Source organism: Eptatretus burgeri, chromosome 1, assembly GCF_056783735.1.
Source record: "Eptatretus burgeri isolate ZD-2024b chromosome 1, Ebu_testis_v1, whole genome shotgun sequence".
Lineage (NCBI taxonomy): Eukaryota > Metazoa > Chordata > Myxini > Myxiniformes > Myxinidae > Eptatretus > Eptatretus burgeri.
In genome coordinates this window covers 130,879,453-130,899,378 of record NC_140961.1, presented here as the reverse complement: position 1 = coordinate 130,899,378, position 19,926 = coordinate 130,879,453, and the positions used below count along the sequence as shown (strand labels likewise).

At 42.8% G+C, this 19,926-nt stretch overlaps 1 protein-coding gene across 1 annotated transcript in view; it reads left to right on the top strand.

Moving 5' to 3' along the window:
- LOC147035424 (thiosulfate:glutathione sulfurtransferase-like) overlaps positions 1-19,926 on the top strand; it is a 36,555-nt gene that overhangs the window by 8,990 nt on the left and 7,639 nt on the right. Inside the window, exons 2-3 of the mRNA XM_085898093.1 lie at positions 5,330-5,449; positions 7,793-7,955. Of these exons, the coding sequence (XP_085754219.1) occupies positions 5,330-5,449; positions 7,793-7,955 (283 nt within the window). The remainder of the gene's footprint in view (positions 1-5,329; positions 5,450-7,792; positions 7,956-19,926) is intronic.

The following is a 19,926-nucleotide window of genomic DNA, read 5'->3' as shown; positions in this document are numbered from 1 at the left end:
ATGACATTAGGAAAAGGCAAAATACGTTGGCGCAAATTGAATAATTGGCCATTAAAACTAAATTGTGAATAATCGTAACTGCGATATGCAAACTTCCGGGCCACTCATGTACGGGCACGCGAGAGCGAAGGAACGGCCTGTGTGGTTGTTGTTTCTGGCTCGCGGTTTGAAAGTTTTTTATTTTTTATTTTTTTTTTGCTGCACGTATGGCCATGCACGTACGGGTATGTACTAATATGTAAAAATAGCCTGCGCAGACAGTAACGATCTCCGATTTTGAATATTCCTCCCAGAAAAAAAGTTATGATGTCAAAATATCTCCACTAATGGAAATCGCCTAAAAACTTATCTCCGAAACTAGGCAAGCTTTTTGAATTATGTTTGCGGGAATCGAATAGGGCATTAGCAGAGATGAATTACCGCACATATGACATCACTATGACGTTATATCAATTTTTATGACGTCATTCCTATTTTTTGTTTCATTTGTTTCACAGCCTACAGTTTTCATCGAAACTTCCTGAAACTTGGCATACATATGTTAAAATACCCTGCGCAGACAGTAACGATCTCCGATTTTGAAAGTTCCTCCGAGAAAAAAAAGTTATGACATCAAAATATCTCCGCTAATGGAAATCGCCTAAAAAATTATCTCCGAAACGAGGCAAGCTTTTTGAATTATGTTTGTGGGAATCGAACAGGGCATTAGCAGAGATGAATTACCGCACATATGAAACATCACTATGACGTCATATCAATTTTTATGACGTCATTCCTGTTTTTTGACATTTTTTGTTTTTTGTTTCACAGCCCACAGTTTTCATCGAAACTTCCTGAAACTTGGCATATATATGTAAACATACCCTGCACAGACAGTAACCATCTCCGATTTTGAAAATTCCTCCCAGAAAAAAAGTTACGACGTCAAAATATCTCTGCTAATGGAAATCACCTAAAAAATTATCTCCAAAACTTGGCAAGCTTTTTGAATTCTGTTTGCGGGAATCGAACAGGGCATTTGCAGAGATGAATTACCGCACATATGATAGATCACTATGACGTCATATCAATTTTTATGACGTCTTTCCTATTTTTTTGACTTTTTGTTTCAGAACCCAGAGATTTCATCGGATCTTCGTGAAACTTCCCATGTATATGCAGAAAGCCCACACGCAGGCAGTAACCATCTCCGATTTTGGAAATTCTTCCTAGAAAAAAAGTTGACGTCATAATATCACCGCTAATGGAAATCGCCTATACCATTATCTCCGAAACGGCAAGCTGTTTGAATTTTGTTTGCGGGAATCAAGCCGGGCATTAGTACAGACAATTTATTGCAAACCTGATACATCACAATGACGTCATATTCGTTTTTATGACGTCATCATTAAGAGGATGAGGATCTTAGCTCATTCGAGCTTGTTGAATTTTATTTTTTAATGCCATGAACAAACTTTGCTACATAACAGATACATAACATGCTACATTTTCAGAGAAAAAGTTGCAAGTATTTGTGGACGGATGGACAGACTGACGGACGGTCGATGCACCATCTTATAAGCTCCCCGGAACTATGTTCCAGGTGTGCTAATAATCTGTAAAATATCAAAGAGAAAGGCGCTCCATCCTCTTCATTTTTTAATTTTTTTTTGAAAAGCCCGGAAGAGAAACTAATCGGTTATTTTACTTGACCTAAACTGATTAATCAATTAATACAACAATACAAAAAGGCTGGTGTTGGCTTAGTGTTTTGAGTGGCTGGCTTGGGGACCCAAGGATCCTGGGTTTGACTCAGCCTGAGGCCCCCTTAGCCACTGAATTTACACCAAGTGGGGTTGACTCAGCCCGTCATCCTTCCGAGGTCAGCGAAATGAGTACCAGTCTATTGGTAGAGGGGCACAGCATCAACGACACAGCCACGCTTCTAAGAAATTATAGCTACCCGACAGCCAAGTTGCCTTACACAAGGACAGAATGATTATAAAGTTATTTATAGACCATGAATTGAACGGAAAAACAAAACCTACCGAGCTGTAGTGGACATGCGACGGGCGTTTTCATCCTCATTACCAACACTTGCACTTTCTTCCTGACTTCCTCTGAATCGCTTGCACAAGGCTCGAAACGATAGGGCTCCATCATCCCCCACCCACCCCCTGAAAGCGTTTCCATCACTAATTTTGTCTCCAACAGTTTGTTCAAAATCCCACGGATCAGTTTGAACATATTGAGAACCTTCAGAGTTGCTTATCACGGAGGAATCGGTATCGGAATCTGAGCTCGAAATAAACTTTTTTGAATGTAAAGCCACCATTTGGATCAAGGTGGGTTCATAATGTGACGTCACTGGCAAAATCGAAAATCGACACGAGAGGTTTTTTCGATAATTTGTGAATGGCAAAATATTTCAAAATTTGCGAATGGCAAAAATATTTCACAATTTCCTTGCCTTCTAATTGGACGTGAGTAATGATTTTCAATGGTTTTCAGAAAAAGAAAAAATTGTGATTGGGTTCCCCTTTAAAGCAAGAAGATGAACATCAAATCCTTGTGAGCTTACCTTGAATGTAGTCCCGGGGAGCTTCTGGGATGGTGCGTCGTCAGTCTGTCCGTCCGTCTGACTGTCTCCGTCCATCCATCCACAAACACTTGCAACTTCTTCTCTGAAACCACACACACACACACACACACACACACACACACACACACACACACACACACACACACACACACACACACACACACACACACACACACACACACACACTTCCAATCAAACTTCACCACAACCTTCATCACCGGGTAGGTACCACAGATTGTTCACCACATTAAAAAAAAAAAAAAATCGGGCCCGATGAGGGTCTATGGGGGGTTGCCCCCCAATATCGGTATTTTTTTTTCAGAAACGACACTTGAAATTCCGATAAAACTTGACCACAACCTTCATCACCAGTGATGTACTAAAGTTTGTTCACGACATTAAAAAACAGGGCCTAAGGGGTTTTACTGGGGGGTTGCCCCCCAATATAGGTATTTTCTCTCTTTTCAGAAACTACACACGATTTTGATGAAACTTAAATGCAACCTTCATAACCCCTGATGTTCCAAAGTTTGTTCACTGCATTTAAAAAAAAAATCCATACGTATTTCCTATTTAGTGTAAGGTTGGTGTTGGCTGATTGGTTAGATTGGTTGGCTTGGGATCCTACCAGGATCTTTGGATCCTGAGTTCAAATCCCACTTTGCTGTTTAATTAATACTAGGTGGGGTTGACCCAGCCTGCCATCCTTGTGAGGTTGGCAAAATGAGTACCAGCTTGCTGGTATCCTGTGTCGGAGTGGTGACCCATCCAGAATTGTGCTAATAGCCCAGGAGTCTAACGCTCTACACAGAGCATGGTCCCAATGAATGGATGGGCATATTTTGTGGGTCATCCACACTTACCAGTGGTTCCTTGGTTTTCTTATCCAGCCACAAGGTTAGCACCCAGGGCCCCCTATTTTTTTTGTCCTCGCCAAAGGAGAGGGTATTGCGTTTGGATCCATTTGTTTGTTTGTCTGTCTGTTTGTTTGTCCGCACAGATCTTTCGTGTTTTTCTCCACAACCGCTTATCGGATTGAGACGAAATTTTCACCATTGGTGCAACTACTCAGGGAGAATGTTGTAGTCATAATTTTGACGTCATAGGTCACGTGGTGTGGCAGGCATGTTGAAAAAAATGGAGGAAAAAAACTTTTGACCTCTGTATCTCTGAATCCGCAGTAAGGAAAAAATGGCAAGATGCCTTGGCACATGTGGCACAAAAAATTGGCACATGGCAAGTACTCCTCATGAGGAATAAGTGTGATTTTTTTTGACATCCTAGATGCCTTCGTTATGACATTATAATTGTATATGTGGAGTGCTACCTCTGATCAGTGTGAAATATTTTGAGGGTCCTCTAGGGATAAAATGGTGCACAGAAAAAATTTTGATTGGTCACATGATTTGGCAGCCATGTTGTTTAAAAAAAATAAACAACCTTCAAAAATTTTCTTCTCTGAAGTGGTTGAACAGATCAAGGCAAAACTTCACACATATGACCGCCTATCTATGAGGAACAAAAGGTTCACACATATGATGTCATAGGTCACACGATTTGGCAGCCGTATTGGATTTTTCCCTGAAACCTCTAAAAATGTTCTTCTCCAAAACGGCTGGACAGATCGAGGGAAAACTTCACAGAAATGTTCCCCAAGTCATGGGTGTACAAGTTTGTGAAGGAATCATTTAAAGGTCACACGGTTTGGCAACCGTATTGGATTGAAGAAAAATATTAAATCATATTTTCTCTGGAATCGCTTAATCAAATGACATGAAACTTCGCAATTATGATCTAGTAGAGATGCGGAATACGTTTTGAACTTTAACTTGATCGGACGCATGGTCTGGCACCCAGAATTATTAATTTTTTTGATCTGGGTTCATATATATATATATATATATATATATATATATATATATATATATATATATATATATTTAATACACATATACTTTGAATAAGGCTCACTTGGCTGTGCCTGGATGGGTTTGAAGGTTGAGGAGTAGCAGTTGAAACCAGAATCCTATCCAGGTTCCTCCTGATGACTTAATCTTCATCTTTTTGCTTGTTCGGGTTCCTTCTGATTAAGCCAATGCAGGACTGTACCTATTTAGTCTTCCATTTGATTTGAATGGAGTTTATTTTAATCCCATTCTAGATTCAATTAAATAATAATAAAAAAACGTCATGGGTCAGGGTTCCATCATCAAATGCCAATCAAAGCGGGGTTCCATCAAAGCGAGACGTCTTGGTACCCGGTCATCACCGCCAGCAGTTATGAAGTGGAAGTTCGAGTTGTATCTCTTATTAATTATGTAACACCAGCACACAAAACTACACAAACACCACACAAAACTACACAAACACCACACAAAACCAGTCCTGGTGAGGGTCTGCAATCTCTGATTGCTCTTTTTCTTGTTCTTTCATGTATTCACGGTTTTTCCACGTATTCGCTTTTTTTTTTTTTTAAACCCAGGGTCACAGCTGTATTCGGGTTTTGAATCAGGGGTCACAGTATCATTAGCTATGTTCATTGATGGGGAGAACAAATGTGCTTTTTTTTTGCATCTGTGAATGCTGCAATTAAAAGAAGACATTTGATGACACATGGGTTTTATAAGGCTCGTCGTGGAGTTTGTATTTAGATTATATGAAGTGAAGTCGATTAAAGAATCATACTCGATGTAGAACACTTGATTTAAATGTTTCCACCATGCTCATTTGAGAGGACTATTTTCACAGATGTCGTTTCATATGAGGAGTTGAAGCAAATGATTTCTGATGGAGCTGTGATGCTTTTCGATGTACGTGAACCTTATGAATTCAGCAATGGTTCCATTCCTACGTCTACCAACATTCCATGTAAGATGTCTCATGCACCACAAGTACAGCACTTCGTCATGCTTGACCATATGCCATCCAAATTCATGAATACAAACGTGTGCTTTACAGAGGTGAGAAAATCATAATTATATCATCAGGATTGTTTCGTGCAATCACATGGAGGACTACTTTATAATGCTGAGCTCACTGGATACAGCTCTTGTGAAATAATCTCTTGTGGATGGTCTTGGCTTACTCCAAACCGCCATTCTGAGATTTCATCTGGAGGATGGACCAAATTGATTAAGAGTCGGCAGGAGCGGATTATCGGCTCTTATCTGGTTAATATTCTGACAAATGGATTAACTTTAGCCAGATCCAGGCCACCTCCAGGGTCACCAATTAAATACCAAGATGGTCTACCACGCATGTCACGGAAGATGGATTGAGATGGCCGTGGTAAACATATCCGTACAAATAAGTCTATTTATTGAAAATAAATAGAGACCGAAGTCGAGAGAACAAGGCTTGGATGCATCCAGCACACAAAGACCACGTATGAAGCGGGATGGGGACGAGATGTAACGACACAGACCTATTGTACAGTAAAACTATATCCCCCTATGGCACCAGCTCACACACTTGTACCAAAACAATGGGGAACAGACAAAATTTGAAGATTTCAAGATTTTTATTGCCAGTCAACCTAAGTTGGTTTTGGAATTTGCTTTTTTTTTTGGAGGTCTTTCAGCAGTGCTCCTTGCATTGCAGGGATATTGAGCCGCATTGCACCAAAATAACTTATTTTGGGCTCGTTGTAACCCTCCATGGTTGCTTGAACCCTTTTAACTGGCCAGCAACTGCTCATAACTCTGCTACTCTCTGTAACTGCAGAGTCTCTCTGCTACTCGCAATAGCTCTGCACTTGCACTTGTGCAATGTCCTGCTTTATCCCTTCCCATGGACCCGCCCATAGACACGCCTGCTTGGCCTGGCAATTGGCTGCCCGGTGTTTGCACTGACTGCAGCATTCGTCCATTTTTGTCATAATGTGCTTTTCCCGAGCCAGCACCATAGTCCTTGACCAGGCGAATCATGCGAAAGGGAAAGTCTATGGTTTCATGTGCAAATTGTTTTAACTCTCTGAGCTTATTGCCAATGCATCCCTGCCTGACAAGCCTCACAGGAAGGTGCATACAATTTTCATGTTTAGCACTATGCTATAGTATCTACCAGGAACAACACAGCCTTCTTCGATGCACATCACAACAGGACTAATTAGTCTAACATGTCCCTGGTTACATTGGAAGAATCTATCCTACTCGAGCACATGGACCATGTTCCATGAAGCACATGGACCAATAAAGAGTTCTAACCCCCCCACCTCTCCCCCTCCCACATTCACTTAACAATAAGAAACATTTGCTCTTATCGGACAATTATAATTGCAGGATTGGAGCAAAGGAGGCCAAAGGTTTCACTTTCTTTTTATGTTAGGTGGGGGATTGCAATCTTTAGAGATTAGATGCACAGCCCAATGATGGGATTTTCTTTTGGAGGTGAGGAAGTGGAGCACTTATGAATTGAGAGCCATGTCACAAACTTTGTAACAGTTGCTGATCTTTTTTCACAACAGCAAATGTAGTTTTGTCAAGGCCTGTTTACAACTTACTATGGACTTTGGTCTTGGATGTAAGCATTCAACTCTGTAATTGCTGTTATGATAATGGAAGACATGGTGAAGGGATAGCCAAGTGACCAACAGTTTTTTTTTGTATACATTGTCGAGGCTTGCATACGAGATAAGAGCTAAGCAGATTAACAAACCGGACAGTGAGATTAAGGTTGATTTTAAATATCTGTACAGATCAAATAAATGTAGGAGTTGATGTGTTGATCCAAAAATCACCCTTGAAGGTTGGAGGAATTACTAGGTCTGTATGGAGGGACTAATGATGTTCCATAGGTAGGAGAGCTTAAGGGGTTTACAGGATGTAAAGATGTGCATCTGACTTTGAGAGGTTTGGCCAATTTCCTTTGTCCCATTTTGTTAAAGGTTGGAAGTGGACATGTGTTGCAAATGAGTGGGGTGGGGGAGGGGGAGGGGGTGAGGTTGGAATTTCAGTAGCAGAAATGTTCGTTTGCCCCAAATATAGCCAGCAATTTCTGTTGAGTGCTGAAAGGTGTGCTTTGTAATCGTTTGAACAAAACATATTTGATGTACATGTCAGACTTGCAGAACCTGTGGACCAATATCGTGCAGATTGTGGGCGATGACACTCTCCTACCACTCATGGCAAACCTTGAGCACATTTTCAAATTCCAGAATGTCTTGTAAGTCTGTTTCTTGTGTTGAACCATTAATATGTCCCTTTTTTGCAGTGGGGGAAGTACAAAAAGCTTTCACCCTGTCAGCGGTTGTGTTCGAGGAGACATACGAGATGGAAATGCCGACAAAAGACAATGGCAGTATTGTGGTGTACTGTCGCTCTGGAAAACGCAGCCTAGAAGCTTTGAACATTCTCAAGGGCTTGGGCTACAGCAGGTGAAATTTACTACTTTTATTTTTTTTGTGTTTGTTATCCCTTTCCAAAATTACATCACCCATTACCATGCGGTAGGCCTCAGGCCTTTGTAGAAATGTATAAGTAAAACCTACTTGACAAGAAAACTCCTTATAGGGCATGTATTCTCTCAAAATAGAATACTTGTCCCGTGTTTTGCTATTTAAGAAATCTACAGAAAATGTTTTCTAAACAATAAGATAGCACATCTTATCTGTGTGCTATCTTTGCAAACATGTTGGAATTGTTAATCTCCCACCCCCACCCCATGCCCCATATATGGCAGGAGTATTGCAAGACAGGTTCTGGGACACTTTTACCAATATATAATTTAATCGTGATGACCACGACACTTATTTTGTTCACAAAAAAAAGGTTCACTTCTCAATTAGGGTGGTCCAAAGTTTTGACGTTCCCATTTTTTAAATGCGTCACATCCTCAAAACGTTCCATTTAATGAGAAAATAACTCAGGAAAAGAAAATCAGCTCAATCGAAGAATATTTAGAGTTCGTTTCTGAGTGTTGAAGTTTTATCCTTCTATGTCAATAACATAGGCTCTATATGTAGTATATGCAGATGGTTCTATCTATTTAAATCTATATCATGTTCTCTTTCTCATCCTCAGGTTCTGATTTACTGTTGCTCCTGTTGCTGTTGATTAAGCATCAAGCATGAACACCAGAAGTGTTACCTTTATTTCCTCCAAAAAAGCAATGCTTAACGAACAGCCAAACATGGGTAGCACTTCTGGTGTAAGGTAGCACTCCGACTGGAAGTATGCAAAGGTTGCTGAATGTGCGAGCATACATGCATGCAGGCCTTTGCCAGGTAGATAGCGTAGGTTTTAAATGCTCCCGCCCAGTTTTATATCTAACCCAGTGGTTAAACAGAAAATGTTCCTGTTTGGGCACATTTTATCACCCTTCCCTTCCCCTCACGCTTACCTCCTCCCAAACCCCCTCCACACTTTCCCCTTCCCCCTCCTCTCTCCCCCATCCTCCTCCCTCCCACCCCCTCCTGGAGAGAATGGCGATATTTGGTGAGACGTCACTCTCCCCATCCCCTCCTTCTCCCCCTCCCATCAATATTCCTGTCAGTGAAGCAATGTGTTGTATTTGCTAGTCCTTAATAACCACAAGGCCATAATTACTTAACTATATGGTCATTGGGCTCCCGGGGATGGGAGGTTCCTTAATCCATGTTATAAACGAGAAGGGCACTCGGAAGAGTGCATACCTCCGCTACGTAATGCCTGATATCACAAGAACATATCGGGCCCAATCAATACATTTTTGAAATATCAGACTATGTGTCGATTTTGGCCCAATCTCTCAATGGTGAAGAATCACTTTAAAAATTAATTAATTCTCGAATCCAGATTCAGATTCAGATCTTCACCAAAATCGAATCATTTCGTCCTTGTCAAACACCCAACCTGTCAACCAAGTTTCGTCCGAATCCGTCCACAACTTTTTGAGATATCGTGCTATATATTTGTTTAGCCCTATCTCTCAATGGTGAAGAGGTGGAGGAGATTAGGACCATACTCTGTGCATAGCGTTGGTGATGCTTTCGCAGTCTCCTTGGCTATTGGGCACAATCCTGGATGGGTCATCACTCTGACACAGTGTACCAGCATGCTGGCACTCATTTTGCTGAATCTAATCAGTTCGTCCTTATCATACACCCAACATGTCCACAAAATTTCATCCAGATCCATCCACAACCTTTTTGAGATATCCTGGACACAGACAAACAAACAGACAAATAGACAGAAAGGGGTGAAAACATATCCTCTTCCACCTTCGGTGGCGGAGGTAACTAGAGGGGGAGCACTCGGTAGAGTGCAAAACCTCCACCGCCAATACTGCTACGTCACTCAAGTGAACCTGATATCCTATTCATTCAATTTGACGTCAACAATGCCCACAGAGTTAAAGTTTGCAACTTTCCCTTTTACTTTTAACTTTTACATACTCAATTAATTCGTCATAACTAGATTCCTTGAGACAGAAATTGATTTTACGTGGGTATCTCCACCTGAAGTTCCAAAATCAGCCTCAATTATAATTTTAGCATGTTTTTTTGTTGGAAATCACTTATAACATGTAGAAATGCAAAATAAAAAATAAAAAAATCGAAATTTTGTTGAAAAAAAAGTTGCACAAATTTTTTTTCTCTAACAATTTTTTATTTTTTTTGGGGGGGGGGGGTTGGAAATCACTTAAAACATGTAGAAATGCAAAAAAAAATATTTCAAATATTTTTTCAAAATGGCCGCCATAGCGGATTTTGGACCAAGTCCAAAATCTAATGGCATGATCCTTGGACCATACCTAATCCCCCCACCAAGTTTCGTCGAAATCCGTTGAGGAGTTTTTCCATAATACTGTTCACAAACAAACAAACAAACAAACAAACAAACAGTAACCTCCGATCTTCGATGGCGGAGGTTAATAAGATTAGGGTGTTTAAATTGGTCGAAGCTATTTTTATAAACCTAAGATACATCCAGGTATACATTATCAATTTAAAAGAATAGATGGGGGTCATTGATATCTTGATGGGAATGTGTTCAAAAATTGTAAATTCAACCGAGGATTGAATCAGCTCAACTGCTTCTGCAGTTGGAAATGTAGTGAGTGCGATAAGGTGTGTGTGAAAGATGCGACAGGTTCATCCGGAGTCCAGTGACGGAGCCTCTGACTGTCCCTACTCACCTCACGGCTCGACGACGTTTCTTGTATAATCTTATAAATTACAGACAGTCAAAGGAATGAATGAAAAAGGTAAATCTGAAGACAATTATCTGCATAAGAAAGGCAGAAAATAATTCAAATATTAGGGTCAGTACATCTAACTTTTTTGTTTTTTTTCAAATTAAATAAATACAAGTGTAGAAAATATTGATAGTATGTATGATTTGGATGATGTCATGATCATGTCAAACTCCACTAAAAAGGAAGACTACTTCAAGGTAAATGTGATAACTGGAACAGACTGGAATACAAATGGCACAAAAAGCTTTGAAATAAATAATCAACAAACTTACTTGAATCTCGCTGATCGTTTCTTGTATAAATTTAAATTCAATAAGGCTATGAATAACACAAACGTTTAATCTGGAAAATGTTTGATAGCATTCGCTTGAACATTGGAATACAAGAAGTTGAAGCAGTTGATTATATTTCTGCTCCATCTGAAATGATGACATTTACACTATATATGTTCAGTGATAGAATGCATGGTTAAGGGAACTGTTCAAGGTTATATATATATATATATATATATATATATATATATATATATATATATATATATATATATATATATATATATATATATATATATATATATATATATATATATATATATATATATATATATTATACAAATACAGAAAATAGTTTTACCATAGCAGTTCCAATCTGTAAGTGTTAAAATTTAGGCTTCATCTACAAATATATGATAATGAAAACGGACTACTTTTTGGAGCTGTTTCTGCTTTCGCTGCCCAAAATAAAGTTGTTCAATTTTGATAAAATTATTTGGTGTATTGGTAAATATACTCCTAACCGAGATGGAAGATATGTTAAATAATAGACTTAACCAAAAACAAAAAAACACGAAAGGTTTCATTCCTGACAAGAGGATGTCAACAAGTAAGATTAAACAGTATCAGGTGCATGTGCAATCTGTGAATTATTGAAGGAAAACAACGATATTTGTGGCTCATTTTAATGAAACCAGATGAAGATACTGCAACTGTTAAGAATAATGCACCGATTGATAACACGAAGGTCAAACAACTTCGAGTCTCTTTATATCGTACATTTTACCCACTCGATATATTGGGATAGAAACGATGATACAGATGCTTCAAAGTCTTACCACAATCTTTATGAGAGCAACGGCAACAATAAAGATCCTATTTTAAATCTGGTTGGATTCAAAAGCCTGTATCCAATGTATGCCATCGATCTCATTGCTCAAAAAAGAATCAAGAATGTCCAATAGAGTTGATAGTTCCTTATACATAACATTGGAAGAGGAGAATCGATAGAAATTGATGCATAATGTCTGCTTTTTGAAGAAAGAGAATTGCAAGTAAATGTGAAAAATAATGTTACGATTGAGCTTTCCGAGACTAGGTAATAGGCATCCATAACCATCATTGATCATGTTGTGAAACGTCGGCCGAGGTCCTTGTGCATATGAGATGAAAAAGGACTCTCCTAAAAGTTCTGGTCAACACAAAGTTCAGCATAATAATTTAGTGCTCATTATCTTCCATGTTGTCTATTGTGCCACACTGGCAGCAATTGTGCCACACTGCTGACATACAGCGCATTATGGAGATTAGAGATTGTGCAAGCCAATTTTGAGCTGAGAAAATCTTTCAAAGAAATAGAACCCAAGCTATTGTTTCTTCTCAGTAAATAGTTTCCCAGGAATTCCTGGAAAATTGTGAGAGATTGATTCGGGATTCTTTTTCCCAGTTTTTTTCGGTTCAGCATTGAAAATTTGCATTCAAACCATCTCTCTTGGTAAGTGTAGATATGCTTGTGCTTGCGTGATGTGCTCTGTGCAGCTCCTTTTCCAACACTAAGGAAAGACTCATGAGCCTGTATTTTATGGACTTCAAAGCCAACCCACAACTAAGTCAACGAAATAAGAAATATATGCAATGGTAAAAGCAATAATCATGTAACTTCAGACAAAGTTACATGATTATTGCATGGAAAATGTGGCCGGCATTCCAAAAAATTCATTTTCTGCATGCATGGGTTGCAGGGTTTCACCGATAATTAGTGTTCATAGTGCAAGAATTAATGTCCCCGACCTCGCTGCACTCGGCCTCGGCCGAAAAATGGAATGAAACAAACATTTTGGTATATAGATACAAAAAAGATGAAGCAGGCAACTGGAGTACTGCATATGTACATCAAAGTAGTCTTTAAAAACTGAATTAAATGAATCAGAAATCCAAAGCCATGTATAATGAAAGTGAATATAATTTTTATTTTATCATTTTTTGAAGCAACTATAAGAATTAATATTTTGCTCACTGAAGACCAGGTGAAAATCCCAAATGAAAATGGCTCACTTAATTCATGCAAAGTGTGTACGCGCTAACCATGTATGCATCATTAAACCACTGGATGGAATGAGTTAATTTTGTGGTGTGAACGAGAATGCTTTGGATATTAATAAAATCATAGTCCATAAAGGGCCTGGTGGGGAGGAGGAGGGTACAAGGGAGATGCATATTCTCTATTCAAATGTGCATCGTGTAGCACCACCACTGCTACAAGTCCCAGCAGTTTACATTTTTATGAAAACTTGTAGAAGGGAAAACTACTTGGCCAACTTACATATGTGCTCTGTATTTTATACCCTCCTAAACTGCTGGACAAAATAATTTGAGAAGTTGTGGTTGGCCTCTGGGTGTGCATGGGAACATTTTATTAAGTTGGGATGGCCATCTTTAACATGTGTTTTTACTTTTATGTTAAAGTGACATTGTCATACATGTGGTTTAATCATAATGCCTGCTAACGCACCTCTGCATCGCTGGACAGAGTAACTTGAAAACTGGCTGTTATCGCAAAAAAAAATGAATTGAACTTCTGGAAGTTGTACAAATCATTCTAAGATATGCCAAGTCTCTGTGATAGTATAATGAAAACTATAGTCATCACAGATGTGGTGGTGGGGGGGGGGTTGTTGCATTGAAACTTACAGTATTGTATGTTTGCAGTTCCCAGTTTACATACACCCAGCTTCCGAACATCTGTTCATCTGAACATTATCTATACTACAAGAGAGCGGTTTATCTGTGTCTGTGTGCGTCTCCTTTTTTCTCAGCGATGGCTGTACGGGTTTTCGTCAAACTTCCAGGGGTTCACCAGTTAGTGCCAGGGAGTGCTTTAGACAATTTTTTTTTGAAATATTTGAGAAAAAAAAGGTCGATTTTTGGGATTAAAAAAAAAGAAATCGCTCTATAATGCCGAAGCCATTTTGATTAACTTAATGACAGTTATATTCAAGTACACATAAATAAATAATAAATAAATAAAATAAAAACAATTACCAGACATTTAAATACAAATAAACCTCTTCTGGAAGAGGTTGAAGTTGGTGGTACATCATCTTCTTCTTCTTCCTGAACGATACCATATTTATAGATCAGGGGCAAATTTAACCCAGAAACATCAATAGCACATTCATGAGCATCCATTCAACAAATAGCATCAAATTCCACTTCTAAGGTAACACTCTTGCAATGTATCTTAGCCCTTAATCTACAGGGTGTTTACAAAGTCCCGTTACCCCACTCCGCAAAACCTGATAAATGCATACAATTAACACACAAGATATATCAATGTAAATTATGCATACATGAAACTTTTATTGTCATAAAAAAATCAGAATATTAGCATCAACATGAATATATATATATATATATATATATATATATATATATATATATATATATATATATATATATATATATATATATATATATATACATACACATATATATATTGTTGCGGGCCAGGGGTCAGTGGCGAGTATGACCGTGAGGTAGGGGAGGTTATGCCATCTCCCACCAGACTCCCGGGAATCATAGGCTGTCGCTCGAATATATAATTCCGTGAGCAGGCGGGTCGATGAACTGACCGTGGACGCCAATATCTCAACCGCGTAGCGTAGGGTCTGTTTGTCTAAAACCAATTTACCTAAGTAACTACGCAATTTCGACTTCCGGAGAAACCATACCCTCGGCACGTCTTGCTCGAACCGGGTCACTCTACTGACTGCGGTAGTGTTCCAACTACCGACTACCAACTCCGGTTCGGGTGCAGCCGAGCGGAAACTGCCAAAGCCGTGCTGGCTGGAATGAAACCCCGCTTATACTCGGACCATGTTGGACCAATCTAAGAAGGGACAGAAATGGACTGGGAACATTTCTAATAAATTTATTAACAGTAAAATAAAGACAAAGGCAAGACTTGATGCGAATATGCAAGCAGGGAAATATTTACAATAAGCAAAAACACTTGAACAATTCTACTTATAGACGGGCCCACGCAGAGACACACACAAAAAGAAAAGAAACCCCAAAGTCTTTATTTGATCCTCGCAGCCATGAAGAGACACAAGTTGGGGGTCAGAGTTCGTAGGTACCTGGTCGTCGAAGGAAAAGGAGTACTCTGAAATGCGGCACCTGCCAACAGGTTGTCCGTTTGGTCCCAGTCACATGTGTGGGACTCGTGGCGGCGCTCGCATGGCGAACAGTCGGGGTCAAAACAGTCCAGAACACCCCACAACAGCCACCGCGAAACAGGACCGACCACCTTCAGCCTCCGCGAACAAACTCTGCTGGACCCAGCCACCGTGAACAAACTGACTGCTCGTGACCACACATTAATTCTCGTCCACCGAACTCTCTGCTGAGGATGGCGTCGTAACTTTTATGGACCTCCCTCAGCAGGGAGGGGCCTTGGTGAAACTGACGTCACTGTTCGCCCCGATAGGACGGGACTTCCATGGGTCCGCCCTTTCTGGGCAGGGTTTCGGCCATACCAGGAAGCCCGCCCACTCCACACATGCGGACTCGCCCCAAAAGGTACTTCACAAAGATTTTGCCTCGAAACAGCAAGTCGCTGGTTGGGCGGGTGAAGCGCTTGTTCAGTGGTGTTGTCGGTTTGTTTGTTGGATGGTCTTAGATGGTTTGTTGGATGGTCTTAGATGGTAAAGATTTAATAACCTAAAAGAAGTCGCAACGTACGTTTTTGATTCTCCCACGAGACAAAAGGAAAGGGATCTAACTACAGATGTACTTAACGGGATAACTAACTTTTGGGACCTGTATGTTGAATGTAAATGGTTTCCAGATCCGTATATATATATATATATATATATATATATTGTTACGGATTCGCGCCCGCCGGCGTGCTGACGGCCACGTAACTCGAATCGCGGCACGTCGCCCACCGGACGGACAATCCAGTCGTGACCCTCTCGGACTAACACCGGGAACCAGTCACGGGTGGACCTTTCGGTCTCACCGCGATCGAGCCAATCAGCCCCCGCGTGGGATAGGGTTGCTCGCCAAATTCGACCTACCTAAGTACCCACACGGAGGGTAGACCGGGCGATCGCACCTCGCCGCAGGTCGACTTCGGACACGGGCCACTTAAGCGACCCGTTCCGTACTATCGGGATAACCGAGCGGTGTTATCGTCGGCCTCGACGGTTCGATTAATTATCGGGCGTATTCAGCCCACTACCAACCCTTTACGTGAAGCAAGATGAGGATTCAATGAAAGAAATGACGAAGCGAAGCGGGAAACAGTTCAACACAAAGCACATTTATTCGCGATGAACGGAAAGCACACATATTCAATTCCACCAAAAGCACATAGAAAAGAAGAGAAACACAATGCAAGAAACCAAGGGGGCCCCCTTGGTCGCACTATCTCAGCGCGGGGGGAAACAGGAGGGGGTTGCTGATGCTCGGGGGAAAGGAGGATTTCTACTCTGCCTCGAGTCCCGCGACGAGCGTCTCCACCTCGACCAGGTCGCGCCGTCGGCCTCCCTGGTGTGCAGCTCCCGGCACGACGCGAGCACCCCCTCGTCTGCCCTCGCCGCCTCTCCACAGCTCCGTCCTCTTCGCTCCGACTCCAACGCACACGACGACGACGACCAACTCTTTCTTGCTTCTTCTTCCCAACTCCACCGACTGCGAAGTCTTCACTCCCCTTGACTTGACGAACGCGGTCGCTTATATAAGCCCCGTGGCTTCGCTCTCTCATCTTTGACCCCCTGCCTTCGACCTTTCACCTCGCTCCCCATTGGCCCGAGAAAAAGTGGGCGTGAATGCATTTTGATCCATAAATTTGCATATAGCGACCGCCCTCCAACGCCCTGGAGGCGGGGCCAAATCGCCCCTCGCTCACCGATTGGACGGAACAAAAGTGGGCGTGTGTCGTTTTTGATCCGTTTTTGGAGCTGAAAATCCGTGGTTTTGTACACGCTGTTCGGCGCGCGCCCTGCACGAGTCCAACACCGGTACCCACAAGCGGCGCAAGAACGGTGGCGATGCGACGGTTGCGAGGTGTGACGTGAAGCGGCGCCGCGGTGGGTGGTTGATGTTGTGGTTGGTGGTGGTAACAATGGCGGTTGGTCCAAAATAAAGATAGTAAAAGAAAAACGGCTATCCTGAAGAGTCGCAGCACGCATGAATAACATTTATTCCCTCTAGACAACGGGTTTGGGCCTAACTACACATATACTTACCGAGATATCTCACCGAAGGGACCTGAATGGTGGTTTGCGAATTTGGTAACCATAACACTACCCCCTCCCCTTTTTACAGACTCGTCCCGAGTCGTCAAATTTTCGTGTGCCATCATGTGTAGTTTTCCCCTAGTACATTTTACCTACGGATCCCTGAGTGCGACATTCATGGTATTCGTGTCCCCAAAATAAATAACCTGAGGGCTGCGTAACTACCTAAACAAACTCACTCACACGGACGACTTAAATAAAATTGCCGGCGCTAAGACAGACATGCCGGGGGCGCACTCAGATTTACAGTACATCTTAACCTTAACTTACAAATTTTACACTAAACCATGGCCCAGGATCACTGAACTCTGCAAAAGAAAACAGTTAGCAGGGAGCCAGGCTGCTCGCATGCAGTCTCTGGCTCAAAACAATGCAGGTGACAGGGAACGTGGCTGGCTGCTCACACGCAGTCCAAGGCCTTCCTTTTTGAACTGAACGCAGTGAACCACAACGGTGCATGGGCTGCACAACGCAGTCTCCGTGCCAGCTCAAGTGGCACACGCAATGAGCACAACGAATGGATGGATGAACACAAACACGGTGCACGGGCCGCCACTGCAGGCCCGTGTTGTAGCTGCCAACAGGGCAGTTCTCTGTTGTTGCCTTGCGTTTGTTGCTTGCAAACTGTTGCCTTGCGGATCCTGGCGCACATGGAAATGAACAGGGGGGGGGGGGCAGAGCAAAAATTGAACGGGGCTGGTGAACATGGGCAGTGGGCATGGCATGGCAAAGGTGAGCAGGCAAACACAGCCCGCAGAAGAAGGCCGCTGCAGGCAAACACAGCCGGCAGATGAACTGGCCGGCACAGGCCTTGAAAAAAAACAGCCAGCCGGCAGATGAAGTGGGCCGGCACAGGCCTTGCAGCACAGCAGCTGCAGACGATCCAGCCGGCACAGGCCTTGCAGCAACACACGGCCAGCCGATGAAGTTGGCCAGCCTTTGCCGTTCAGTGGAGGTTGGTGGAGGGAGTGCGGTGGTGCTGGCCACTTGGAAGGCGGACTCGGACCTACCTACCTGTCTCCCTCCCAACCTATCGCCTTTGCCTGTCACTGTACATACCCACTCCCTTAATTTGTCAAACCCCAATTTAGCCCCAACTTATTTTTTTGTTGTTTTTATTTTTACTCCCCCACTATAAATCGTCCCCTAACCCCCTTTATCGTCCTTTTTCGGCTAACCTATCCTGTCACCTAGCCTACTCCCAACCCCTACGTTCACTTCCCGGAGGGGAATAAGGGAGAGCTAACGTCCTGTGTCGAGGCCCAACGAAGCCTCAGGATGGCCTCCCCAGAGTTCGGCGATCTAACCCAAAGTGGGTCCAGCGGCCCACAACGACAGCGAGGGGATGGATGGTGCGGAGGGGTACATCTCCTAATCTACCCTAACCATTTAACTGTTAAACTACCCCGGGGCTTTCAACAACTGCCTCTCGCTTAAACTATTGGTTCTAACAACCCAGATTCCCGTCGCCTGTGTTGGTGTCCTCACAATTTCGGGCCTCGCCCCCCAATTTTCTCTCCGTGCCCTCACACGGTCTCCTGGCTGGGACACGTGGCTCCCTTTGGCAGGCACGACCCTCTGCCGAATCTCCCGCTATGGCACCCGCGGGCACTACACTGCCTCCGAGCCTACCAGCTCCCTAACACCGGGGAGTGCCCCCTATGGCACCTCCCCTGAAACGCACACGTGGCAGGCTGGCTTCCCAGGCCCCTTTCCGAGGGTCACCCATGCCCACAACACTGCCCACGCGGCTAATGGCGCCCCGGGCCCCCGCATCAAGCAGGCGCACCCGTGCCCACTACGCTATCCCGGCCCCCCCACGGGCCCTTGGCCTACCACGGCCGACTAGCCTGGTGCCCGGGGTACCCACTCAGCGATACTCACCTTTCGCAGCCACGCTCCCAAGCCCGTCAACAGGGCTCCTGCACCCCTCCAAATGGGTCTCGAGCCTACATTCACACCAACAACAAAACAACCTCCATTTTTCAATTTGACTAACCCCCTAACTCACTTTATACTGACCCCGGGGTCCCTTGGGCGGGAGTCACTCCTCCCCCCAATCACTCATCGCACCATGCATTCCCCATTCACTCCACACACACAGACCCGCTGGCCTCACTCACTCACCAAGCACATGTCTCCACATCATAACTCACCAACTCTTCAACACACTCACCACTGAACTCTGCCATCCTTCTATCTGCATCCCCTAACTAACTCGTGCTCCCACGTCGTCCCTTACACTATAGCACATTCCTTTTAACACTACGTAGCTAAGCTACGTCCCCTCTACACATTCACAAGTCTGTCCCTGTCTCCAAATAATCCCATTCTCCATTTTCCCAACCTAAATCTCGCTACAATCCCTCTAACTAATCCATTCCACGGACTCCATGAGGACTTACCCCTGCCCCATGAAGTCGGTCTAACTAAGCTAACCCTTCCCCCTAACTAGTTTCCATCCTGTGCCCAGGTAAGGGGGTCTTCCACCCCTTGCCCAGGAATCCTGTGCACCCGAAAGTGAGGCTTGCTCTTTTCTTTTTTTTTTCTACATGCGCAGCACCAGCGCGGAAACTCAGAGCTCGCGCACTTT